This window comes from Chironomus tepperi, unplaced genomic scaffold (genome assembly GCF_022539635.2).
Source record: "Chironomus tepperi strain 1889 unplaced genomic scaffold, CSIRO-AGI_Ctep_v1 contig_171, whole genome shotgun sequence".
Classification (NCBI taxonomy): Eukaryota; Metazoa; Arthropoda; class Insecta; order Diptera; family Chironomidae; genus Chironomus; species Chironomus tepperi.
Window position 1 is genome coordinate 834,186 of NW_027226293.1, and position 13,558 is coordinate 847,743.

Below are 13,558 nucleotides of genomic sequence, written 5' to 3' on the forward strand. Positions count from 1 at the left end.
TTCAATAATACAAGCTCAATTAAATTCAAAACATATTTACAAAATAGATATCAATCATCCCGCTAAACTTTAGTAACAGAATCATTTCTGTCAACAAAAAAATATATTTTATCTACATCCCCCCAAAGCAACATGATATTATGAAGTAACCGCAACAAAATTTTTTAAAACAAAAACAATAGCTTCGGAAATTTGCAACTTTGTCACCAACAATGGTCAACAAGTTTTGCTTATAATGTTTTATTTTTTTAACAACAAAAGCTCTTTTTCATGGAAAAAAGTAGCATAAGCTTATGGTGATAAAATGAAATAAAATATTTAAATAAATAGAATGGACATTAAAAATGAGTGCAATAATATAGTAACAAACATAAAGGATTAGAAAATTTAGCGGTTTTTGGCATGATTTTTTATATTTGTTATATTTTGAATATTCATGACTGTGTAAATAATGTAACAGGTTTTTTATGGAATATTTGAACAAATTGCATCAATAGTAATTCACGGTGTTGTTTTGTAATGTAAGTAGCGGGATATATTTCTGTGGTCAGTAGCGTATTTCAAAATCAGTGTTGAATAGTGAAATAAATGTATAATTAAAAAAATAAATTCAAGACAGCCAAACGATGTATTTTAAAATGATGTGGTTTAACGGACAGTATAATGAAAACTAAGCGGTTTGTGCCTAGTAGAGGCTTCACAACGACTAACAAGTATTTTCTACTGTCACTTATTGCAACAGTCACTTATAAATGGCAAATTTTCCCTAAATTTTGGCAAATGGCATTCATGTCCACAACGTACATTTAATGCAAAAATACAAAGAGCCGTTCACTTATTACGTAACATGAAATATTGTCTTTTTGGTCATCCATCCTGTTCCTACTTCTCATTTGCAAAATCACCTAAGAAACGCATTTTCATTCCTTGAAGACAAAAAACGCTAAATTAGTGGATGTGGTAAAATATTTAAGTCTGTGGTGGGGAATCTGTGGGCCGCCAAAAATGTTTGGAAATATCATAAGCAGTATACCGTGTGCGGCTTCAATCAAGGCTTACCACCAAGATGTGCTGCGAAAAATAAAAAATTGCTTACCACTGACTTAAGTAGTAGATTTGACTTTGGACAGTTGGACAAAGTTCCAACAATTCAAAAAATGAGCTAAAAATTTATATCAAACTATTGACCATCCAGTCATCAACAGACATGTTTATGATTTTAAAGTATTAAAATATTAATTAAATGATATACTATAAATCACTATCTTAAATCTCCCCAAACTTGTGATAACGTTTTATCAAAGTACATTGACAATCTTATCAAGTGAGATAGGCACAGAATTTTGAACGAAAAGAGGCAGAATATTTAGTGTTTTGGTTTAAAACATTCGGGAAGGTCGCAAAAAATTTAATAATTTAAAAATGGTTATAAGCACTTTGGAAAGGGTTTTTGGCAATCGAAATGCACTTGTGGATGTATTGGCAGTATTTTTTGGAATTGGGTCATGGATTGGAATCAACAGTTTGTGGGTCCAGTTACCTCTACTTGTGAATGTATTACCTGAATTCTGGAATCTTGCATCATATTTAGTGATAATAATTCAAATTGCAAATATTGGACCATTGGCATACACGTTGACACAAAAGTACTGCCCAATAGCTGATAACATCATAATTTATGCTTTGTTGGCGATTGGAGTCATCAGCGGAGGACTTATTCCATTTTTCTATGACATTACTGTGTACTTTTTGAGTACTGATCGATCACTGGTCTTCTTTATATTTACATTCTGTTTTGCATTAGTTGGATGTACATCTTCAGTGCTCTTCATGCCGTATTTTGGAAGGTTTCGAGGAATTTATCTCATAACATACTTGATTGGTGAAGGATTGTCTGGATTAGTGCCTAGTATATTAGGATTGATTCAAGGAGTTGGAGGAAATGCACAGTGCAAAGTTATTGATGATGATATAGTTCCATTTTATCCACTGCCGAGATTTTCTACACAAACATTTTTTCTCATTATATTTTCATTACTTGTGGCAAGTCTCTTAGCATTTATTCTTCTCGATCGACTCAAATCAGTGCGTGATGAATATGCTAATGTGAAAATATTAAATGGAAATAATTATCAATATGACGATACCTCAATGACATCTGATCCAGCACCAAAAGAAATCGAATCTGTTGATTTGTCAACAATCAACTACAGATGTCTTCTAGTTTATATTGGAATATTGTGCATGTTTGTGAATGCAATTGTGCCTTCAATTATGCCATTTTCGACTCTTCCTTACGGAAATGTGACTTATCATCTTGCAATTACATTATCTCTTATGGCTAATCCAATTGCATGCTTCATTGCAATGTTTGTGAAGAAAAATTCAGTAAATCACATTTTTATAATTTCGATAATTTTTGTGCCATTTCTGTCTTATGCCATTACCACTGCTGTTTTATCGCCTGCTCCTCCTTTAACTGAAAACACTTTTGGGGAATTTTTGGTTGTAAGTATCCATTTTTGTGTTAATAATGTTAATATAGATGACTAATTCAATTGTAGATTACCAGCTGGACTCTAGTCATTGGTCTGGCCTCATACATTCGTCTGAAAATAACGACAATGTTCCGATTAAGAGGTGGAAAAAGCTTAGTGTGGATAGGAATTTGGACACAAATTGGAAGCTTTGTGGGATCTATAATATCATTTACATTGACTAATTATACTGGAATTTTTGTTTCCTTCCAACCTTGCTGAGAATTTCTAATTTATTTATTAAAGTGAATGGATGTATGTTATATGGAACGACTGATCTTTGTGTTTGAGAAGCAGGAAGGATATCTGTCTAAGAATTGTGTAAATAAATTTTACTAGATATTCCAATGAATTTACTGTCTTTGACAAAAGGTTATTTATTTACTCCTGCTTATAATATTATTATATCCAGATAATATCTAACGAATATAATGGATAACCCAATTAAGGAAACCCATCTATGGCGTAATAAAAAATGATCTTTGTAGCAAAGAATGTCAACAAGGAAAATCCCAAATTTCATAATTTTGTACCTTATCAGTATAATTTTACGGAATTTCCAATTTTATGCGTGTATTACGATCACTTATACACACAAAAGTAATAAAATTTCAAGACAAATTATATATTTAGAATCAAACAAAAGGAGAGAGTTATCAGTTTGATTCGTGAATTGATACAGTGCAGATGATTATTTTGAAAGTTATGAGATTAAAAAAAGTGAAATGAATTTTATGAAATTTCTGAGTAAGTAAATTACATTTAACAAAAAATAGTGCAATAAATTGTATTAATGATAAGAATCCGCGCACATCGCAACTTGTGTGTATGACTTATTAAGTCATTCCTAATTCTTTAATTCTAATCATTTTCAAAATTGCGTATGAAAACGAAAATTTGATTTTTGTGAATAAAAATATCAGAATTTTTTATTTTATTAAGATTCAGCTCACTATTGTTTGATAAGTTACATCAAACAAATTGTATAACACACAAGACACAGAAAATAAGTCTCAAAAATGCGCTAAAAAGTAATTTTTTCTTAAAATTTTGCTAAATTTTAGTCCAATTTTTCAATAAAAAGTGAAGTCTATTTTTGAAAAAATTATTTTAAATTTAATTTTTTGTGGATTTAAGTGAATTTTTTCCATGCAAAGTTCTAAAACCACGATCTTTTTAACTGACCTAATTATTATATTAATTAATTTTGCATCATATTTTACATATTTGAATCTATTTCACGTACAAATGTAATACAAGTCATCAAGTTGCTTATGTTATCAAAGAAGTAGTACTGATTCTACTACAAACTCCCTTTTAATTGCGGCACACAAAAAAATTCAATTTCTCTTTCTTATCTGAGTCAAATCGGAGTAAATGAAATGTTTTTTTATATGTAATACTTTTTTAACAAAAATAGAAAACATTTTAAATTAAAAAATAATCAATGCTAAATAAACAAATTAATTCTTCTTATTTTTTTTAATCTTTTGATCTTTGATACAGAATCATCATCACACGCATCTCTACGACCTCCTCCACCACCGACATTTAATCTATCTGAGTTTGAAATAAAAACAAAATCATATCACCGTGAATCATCATCAGCTATTAGTAAATTATTGAGTTCAGTAACCTCAATAGAATTTACCTTAAACCCAGTTGTATTTTCGTTGGATGATGTGGACGGAATTTCAGTCAAAAGATGCCCAAAAGTCCAAAATGCTTTGGAAATTCTCAAACAGCGTTGGTTTATTGATAAATTTTGTGAACAATCTTCAGTATTTTTGATCAAATTTGAGATCACGGATGCCTCACATCTTGCAGACCATTCGAACATTTTGGAAATATTCAATGGATTTAACAAAACATTTTCGGTTATTTCATTCGAAGGCTCAGAAAAAAGTGAAATTTTCTGGAAATTTAAAGATGAGAAAATCTTTTCAATTAATTTTGAAAATGAAATTTTGGATTTTTTTCTGAATTTTTTGATTCAATCGATGAAAACTGAGGGACATTCAGGAATAAATCTGGACTCGTTGAGCATTTTAAATTCACCTGCTGACATTTGTCAACTTAATCTCTTTGCATTGGCGGATCAACGGGATTTTAATTTGCTCATGCTTGCTGCTGAACTTGGAGATGAAGATTCTGTCAACTACTGCCTTAAACAAGGATTCGACTTGAATATTTTGATCGTAAATAAGACAGCTATTGATCTTGCATGGGAAAATCGACATTATGACATCGTTCTTCTGCTACTTAATGCCAATTCCGTATATCCATCAAAATTCAATATTAAACATGCTACTGTTGAGCTGAAAACATTTGCAAGTCTTGCACGACAACTTCACAACTCCATAAAATATCAAAATGTTGAAAAAATTGAAGAAATCATAAAACAAAATCAAAATTTGAGGCATTTCTACACAACAAAAAATATTTCTGCTGCCTCAAAAGCTGCAATGTGTAGAAATTTGACGATTTACAACTTGCTCATGTCCTACAATGTCTTCATTGGTCCAAAAGAGGATATTAATGCAATTCTAAAGAAACTAAGTGAAGATCATCGTGAAGATATGCGTGGAATTAATTTGAAGTATATCCAAAACTGGACCGAAAAACATTTGATGATTTTAGCTACAAATTCATTTGTCGGACATGATATATCAGATGTGGATGAGAAACTTAAACAGATAACAAAAGCATATGAAATCCTTAACAAAACTCATCCATTTGTATCATTAATTCTCAAAGTTGTTGCTGCGTCGCGTGACTTTAAAATTATCTTCGATACTAATCGTGACTCAGTACAGTACCTGAATCCAACAGCTGATCGCCATACAAGAGGAATTTATCACACATCTCGACACATTTACGTTGCAGCTCAGCATTTCTTTGATGTGGAAAGGAAATTTGAAGCTTATGGGACATTAATACATGAATTATGTCATTATGCAGTTCATCTTGTTTATCACAATCAATGTCGTCCCTATAAAAGCACAAATAATGAGAAGACAGTTGAAATATTTAGTGCAATTGCATTCATGTGTCAGATGAGAGCTAATAGAGAGGTCCTGATTGAAATGGTATTTACAAATTATTTACAAAACTTCCAGCATGCTGAATTGATTGTTCGGGTTCCGCAAATTATTGTTCAATATTTAAATGATGATGAAAAATTGAAAGAAATTCAAGGAATTTTTCCAGAGCTGTTTAACTTTTATGAGAAATTCACAGCAGTCGACATGGAGAAGTCTCTTCCGGATATTGAAATAAAGGCAGAAGAAGAAATTAAAATGTTTGCGGACCGCACCAAGAAACAGAAGCGAGAGATTTTTAGTTTATGGATTTCATCAGCACTTCTATTTGTGTCTATTCCTTTCTTCATTTTATTGACTTGGTGGCTTATGTATGTTCCAATTGAACCAATTTACAGCTGTGGAAATTTAACAGTTGATGCGAGATTAAAGATTTTTAGTTCTACTGTCGACTTTCAAGGTGAAAATGTTATTTTTGGCGACTTATTTGGAAGGAATTCGACATCTTGTGCTTCATTGTCTATAGATGAAATTGGAAAAATGTTAAAGGTAGTGTAACTAGGCTTAAATTAATTATTTTTTTAATTCAGAAATTCTATTCAACAGGCATATGATTCCAATGAATATATAGATATAAGGAATGAAACATCTAATACGGACATCAGTGATTATGATTACAATAATTCACATAATAAATCTTCTGAAGAAATATTGGAACGAACAATTTACAATGGATACAAAAATCAAAAATTTCATGTTTCAGCACTGAAGATTGGCCGTAAAGTCCAACAAAAGTCTCAAATTTACATAGAACGAAAAATCACAGCTAAACGAACAGAATTAAATGAACTAAAAGATGACAAGATTTTTCTTCTATCCGATGGACCCGGAAGTGGAAAGTCAACTTTATTTAGAAGAAAAGCTTTGATATTCAAACAAAGTTATCCATTACGTTGGGTTTCCTTCATTGATTTGAAGGTTCATTATGAAGCACTCAAGAAGCTTGATAGCTATGTACCATTAAACATTGCTCAAGAATCTCCTCATAATTCCAGTTTGCTTGTACAAAATGTAACTAATTTCTTGAGTCAAACAATCTTCAATTTAACCTCAAAAGCAGATTTGGATATATTCACAAAGAAATTTGCATTAAATCAGTCAATTTTTTTATGGGATGGATTCGACGAGATCAGTCCATATTGTGCAAATGAATCGTTGAAGTTATTCCATTATATCTATAACTTTACAAATAATATTCAATGGATATCTACTAGACCAAGCTTTAAACATAAAGTCATCGACATATTTAATGTAACTGAGCACCACTTAGCTAAATTTAACGAAGAAAATCGAGATGAATATATTAGGAAATTCTTAGAATCTCAGGAATTAAGTGCCGACAACATCACATTAGCCAAAGAGACGATCGATTCCTTCATATTAAGATTAGAACAAAGAACTGATGATCTTATTGTTAAAGATATGGTCAATAGTCCATTGATGCTTCATATGATCTGCAAGTCTTATGTTCAGTCACAAACACTTGAGTATTCCAAAAATTTATATTTTTTCTTTGAGTTCTACATTACTCAACTATTTGAGATTGTTGATAAAGAAAAAGGAGAAGTAGTCACGAATGATACGAAACGAATTGAAAGATTGGGAATATTTCGGGATGCTCACCAGCATTTTGCAATGAAAAGCTTCTTCAAACAATATGAGACAATCTTGCATTTTCAAAATTTTGAAGCTTCTTGCTCCAAAAGTCTTGGAATCTTAAAGCGTAATTAAACAGAGATTGGTGATGAGATTTCCCGGTATGGAATATTATTTCCAGATTCAAACGGAAACTTGAATTTTAATCACCGAACATTTAAAGAATTTTTTATTGCACAATATTTCTATGATAATGTATGGAATTTGAAGGATGGGCATGTGAGTCAAAATGAAGCTCGATTAAGACTTTCGATTTTATTTTCACTTGCTGATGAGGTTAAACCTTTTTATAAAGTGATTCTAGACTTTATTTTTGGTTTTATTGAAGGTGCTCAAGACTTATTCTCATTTGATGAGGAAATTCGTTCTCTGATGAAATATGACTACAAAGACATCTTTTCGTCATTGACTGGTGGTATTCAATCAGTTGAATATCTGTCAAAGTTTTTCAACAAAGATCGGGAAATTCTAAAAATTTTATGGAAAGTTGGGAAAGATCGGACATATTTTCATGAATTTATCAACGTCTTTACACCTCTTCAGAAACTAGTGGATCTGACAGAAGTAATCAGGAGAAATTTCAACAACACTGAAGATCAAAAGATGATTTTTGAGGGAAAACATCAAGAAATTAACTTTCTATACATTTTATGGCGAAGGAGATACGATGGAGAATTTGTTAAATACTTTGCAAATTTCACAAACTTTTCCCAGCAATTACAATCAATCAAACGACTAAACTTAAATGATGTAAGAACCACAGAAGATTTCATCAACTTCATCAAGTCCGAAAATTTTTCACAATCAGAATACTTTGAGTTTGTTTATGCACAATCATATGAAATCACTACGGACACTGAGTCTTTAACACTATTCACAAATTTTTTGTCAAATGTTTTCAAAAGAGATCCAGAAATTCTTGAAGTTTTATGGAAAATTGGGAAAAGACGGACATATTATCATGAATTTATCAACCAATTTACACCTCTTCAGGAAATAATAGATCTAACAGACGTAATCAAGAGAAATTTCAACCAAGAAGATCAAAAGAAGATTTTTGAAGGAAAATATCAAAAAATTAACTTTCTATACATTTTATGGCGAAGGAGATACGATGAAGAATTTGTCAAATACTTTGCAAATTTCACAAACTTTTCCGAAGAATTACAATCAATTAATCAACGACTAAACTTAAATGATATAAGAACCACAGAAGATTTCATCAAATTCATCAAGTCCGAAAATTATTCACAATCAGAATACTTTGAGTTTATTTCTTTGCATTCATATGAAATCACTATGTACACAGATTCTTTAACACTATTTACAGCTTTTTGGGAACTAGCTGTAATAAAATTAAATGATACCCAAATGAAAGCCTTGCTCCAACAACAAAATTACAAAAATAATCAAACATTATTTTTCTGTCTTGATAAATATGACGAAAACATTGTGAAATTCTTTTTAAACACAACTGAAAAGTATTTTATTGGAAGTGCAAAAACAGAAATTGTAAAACTTTTGATGCAAAGAAGTCGGGGAAATAAGGACACATTCATAAGTGATCGTGCAGCTCTTTTAAACTATCCAAAGTCATTTGAGGAAATTTGGAATTTTGTCAAAAAGTACTTAAATCAGGATCAAAGAAAAATCATGCTTATTGGTTATAATTCTGACATTCAGACTATGAACTTAATGTGTAGAAACGATAATTTGGAATCCTTTTTATTCTACAAAAAGATATTCAAGGAAACCTTCGAAGATGATGAAATTCAAAATTTGATGATGACTTTAAATGATAATGGTGAAACTCTGATTTTTGATACAATGGCTCATAGTTTCAACATTGAATTTCCATCAGTCGTCGCCAAATTTATTGGGGAAATCTTCAAAAATAATGAAGAGGGACTTTTCAAATTGTTATCTGTACGAAATGAAAAAGCTAATAAGACCGTTTTTAAGATAAATGATGGTAGTTGGGAATGGGAGAAAAAAATTGAGCCATTTATAAGTTTAACAAAAAATTTAACTGATTCTCAGCAAAAAATACTATTAAATTAGATAAATGAACGTTTAGAAATTACGTAAATATAAGAGTATCATTATTAGACCTATTACACGACTGTAACTCTAACAAAATCATATAACAAAAGTTATACTCCACAGGAAAATTGATGAATCTGTTGTTTAAGCGTTACATAATTTCCAAACGTACATAAACAGTAAGTTCGAAGAAAATTCAATGAACTAGAGGTAATAAAAATAAAATTAAAATATCTAGATCAAGTTTTTTTTTAATATTTTATTCATTTTTTTAGGTTTTTTTTTGTTTTCAAAATTTATACAAGCATGATTACAGTTAGTATTTTTATAGTAAACAACTACAGTATAAACTCACCGATAAAAACCAAAATGCAATTTTACTGCATATATTGAAAGCATTAAATACTACTAAACTAATATTGAGACATTTAGTGTCTATTTTTTTGTGCTATCTCACGAATATTTACATCAGCTATGTCCATACCTCGATAACTTAACGATAAATACAAACTTTGAACCTTTAATTAATTCTATTGTCTACCAAAATCTTAAAGAGACAAAAAAAGTTTTAGGCACGAGTCTTAAATTTTTTATAGACCTTTTTTTCATTCTTTTTTCTACGAATTCACAATTTATGGAACTTCAAGAGTATAAAGCTCAGTATTAAGTTGTTGCAAAATACGTCGTATAAACTTTTTTTTTCTTGATGTCTCATGTTCATCCACAGGCGTACATAACATGTTTCGTAGATGAGCATAAAACTTTATTGCAACAAGATCGTTAGTGCTTGTATGTGAGATTCGCTCAATTATAAAATTTTTATTGTCATCTGTCATTGTGGGGATTTTAAACAGAAATGCGTAGTTTTTTTCGGTGAATTTAGAGGATGGATTAATTGATTGTGCAGTGTAACTAGTGTCTGGATCCAATATAGACATTGAAATTTTGGAATCTATTGTAAAGCAATGATGTAAATGAGAATCGATGTCAATTGTAACAAAGTAGATGAATACAAAGTATGTAGATAGAGATGTGGAGTGCCATGTCTGAGTAGAGTGGAATGTAAGGTGAATCATAAATGAGCAATTTTGCCAGGACGAGAGTAAGGCTTCTGTGGTCGAGGAGTTAGCAACAAATCAGGCATCTGTATCAGTCTGTTGTGAAGGTGTGGGTTCGATTCCGATCAGATACCGATCTTTGTTGTCGATATGACAAGGATTTGCACAAGTGATAGCGTAGGTTTATTAATTCTCATATATACAGGCGAATTGATCAGATCAGACATTTAAAAGGCAGTGCAAGTCATCCATTCAATCAGTTTCTGATAGCGACAAAGATATACAATTACAATATTCGATTAATAATTTACAATACTTGTAAATTCACAAGTATCTTCAAATTATATTGAAAAATCTGATATAAAATCATAAAATACGATTTCTCTCATTACATCCTATAAATAAACAAGCAAAAGCTCTTTTTCCTCCAAGCCTTACTCAAATTTCATTCTTTTCAATCATGAACTGCATAAATTGTATGTTATATGAGAAATATATTCTATTCATAAAACATCTTATGAACTTATGTCTGATTTCAACTTCCTAACGCACAAATAAAAAGACTTCATTATCATGCTCCATTCATAATGCATTCGAATGATGCCTTTGTAAGGTCTTATTAAATTTATTAGTTCCAATATTCAATACAACCACCGTAAAAGAGAGAAAAAAAAATTCATCGTCTCATTATAATGAGCTGTAGGCTACGCTGATAGTAAGTATATCTGAATAGTATGTAATGTGAAGAGTTAAGTTTCATATTATTCACACAAAACATTGAATACAACAAAAAAAAACTGATGACGATGATGATGTCGAGTGAATAAGCATCATATTTAAGTGTAGCGGAAGGAAAGAAAGGCAATGTGAAGTAAAGAAGATGAAGATCAGAATTAATATGAAATTTGAAAAAAAAAAATATAAGAGTTTCATTTTACTTTAAATCGCGCGGCATGGGGAACAGAGAGAGAAAGATAGAAAATTAAATGAGATTCGTACATATACTTTGTATTCAGAGGGAAAATTGGAAAAGTTTCCGCATGCATGGTAATGAGTTTAGCGCATTTCATGTGGAATGCTTTGCTGAAATGTTTTTTTCTTAGGAATTTAGCATAATTTTGAGTGAATTTCATGGGAGAATTGGTTGATGATGTACACATGGAGTGACTTTAAGTGTACTTTTCTTGGAATTTGGTTTAAAGGTGCTCTGGAAAATATTAGGATATAATTTATTTTGGAGTGAGAATTTTGAGACATTAATGCATCTTAGAATATTAAATATTGGCACATCCAAGTACTAGCACGTGGTTTAAGTTAGTTCAAGAGTTGGAAGAATGTTCCATTATCGCTGTAGAGTCTGAGCAAAAAGGAATTAGGGGAAATAAGTCTTATATGGGCGAATCTGTCATTGGAATAGTAAGGCTTCTGTAGCCGAATGGCTAGACAACAGACCGGATATCTGAACTCTCTTTTGTGAGTACGTGGGTACGATTCTTACCATAGACCGATCCTTTATGTTCCAAAATGTATTGAGATACTTCAAATTCACACTTAATATGGATTTTAATATACTCAACTCTGAAAATTATAAGAACCAAGGACGAAAAGCCTCTTTATCCATCCTATTCTTGCTTATTCAATCTCAGTTGATCCTAGAGAACTTGAAAATCCAAAAAATCTCCATTACATGTAAAACAATTCAATTGATTCCAAAATTGAAAGAATACAAAGTGCAAACAAGATAATAACATCCAAAAGATCACAAAAGCACACAAGACATCCAGTCAAATAAACCTCTAAAGATTACATCCAATATTCTATTTCCATTGCCAAGTAATCTGGCAGTGAAAAGAAAAAAGGCAGAGAAAAAAGAGAGTGAAAAAAAGAAATAATAATCTTCCAACTTTTGTGGCTTTAGGGGTGGCTGTGTTGATGCTTAATTCTACTTACTGGTGCTGCTGCTTAAAAAAATTAAAAAAATTTTTTTTTTAAAGAGAAGCAAAGAAGTCTGTATGTTCATGTACATAAAAAAAAAATGTTCATACACTTTATGCCATAAAAATGTTGTTGCTAAATAAGAAAGTCACGAGCTAAGACAGGATAAATAAAGCATTGCATGCTGGGAGAAAGAATCTTATGTTCATCTTTATTTTACTTCCGTATTTCTTTAAAATAACAGCAAATATTTTCGTTTTTTTTTCACAAACTAAGAAGATTAAGCATCAAGAAATTATTGTCGCACACGAGAAAAATCATTGTTGTTTCACAAAAAGACCATTTTCCAAAAAAAGATGGAAAGGAAGATTCGGTGAATGAGTGAGATGTGTTATAAAAAAAAGACAACAATGGTTGTTGAGGGTGTGTGGATTGGAATGGGGAAAAAATAAAACAAAATAACTACACCGAGTGTCATTTTTTTGTCTCTGCAATGTAACTTATAAGTAAATGTGTATAATGAATGAGAAAAGTTTTCATTCTTGTCTCTTTGCCTTCCTTTCGGGAGATACTGAAAGTGAGAAAACTGACAAGAAAAATAGAGGGAAAAAGTTTTTTCTGTGGGTTTTTTCTCTTGCTGTTATCTTAAAGTCTTATGTGATATGAATGAGAAATGCAATTTGTTTATTGTTGATGTAGCTTCTTCTTTAATTCATGTGATACATTTTAAGCAATCCATTGACTTGGGATTGACTCTTTTATTACTGTTGAAATGTTTATAAGTGTTGATGGTTTTGGTATTTTCTTTTTTTGTTTGTTGTACTTAAAGTTTATTGGATATTTCACAATCTATGTTGAGTGTTATTTCAAATATGGGGGATTTCTAAGTATGATGCTAGTTGTGTTTGATGATAAGGATGACTTATGGGTTTGTAAAGATGTTAGAGATTCTTAGTGAGAGCTTTATTGCTGCAGTTTAGGATGATTTTAAGGTTATCCAAAATTTGTTCTACTGAGATATTATACAGAGAAATTAAAGCTTCCTTAGTACTAAATGAAAGAGTCAGCTGGACAGAGAATTTGTACAAGTTAGGTGAGAAAGCCAGCAATAAAGTCAGATTGAGGATATTTTATTGTAACTTAAGATCAACATAAGAGCATGGTTCCAGTAAATAAGAACTGAGTTTCTTAGTCGCTGACTCAATCTGTAATTGTTTGTCGACCACTT

General features: G+C 30.9%; 1 protein-coding gene across 1 annotated transcript; it reads left to right on the forward strand.

Moving 5' to 3' along the window:
- Window positions 1–1,363: 1,363 nt before the first annotated feature.
- LOC139088846 (solute carrier family 52, riboflavin transporter, member 3-A-like) lies at window positions 1,364–2,889 on the forward strand. The gene is made up of 2 exons (XM_070638159.1): window positions 1,364–2,508; window positions 2,565–2,889. The coding sequence occupies exons 1-2, from the start codon at window positions 1,423–1,425 to the stop codon at window positions 2,757–2,759; spliced, it is 1,281 nt and encodes a 426-aa protein (XP_070494260.1). The 5' UTR covers window positions 1,364–1,422; the 3' UTR covers window positions 2,760–2,889.
- The last annotated feature ends 10,669 nt before the right edge of the window (window positions 2,890–13,558 follow it).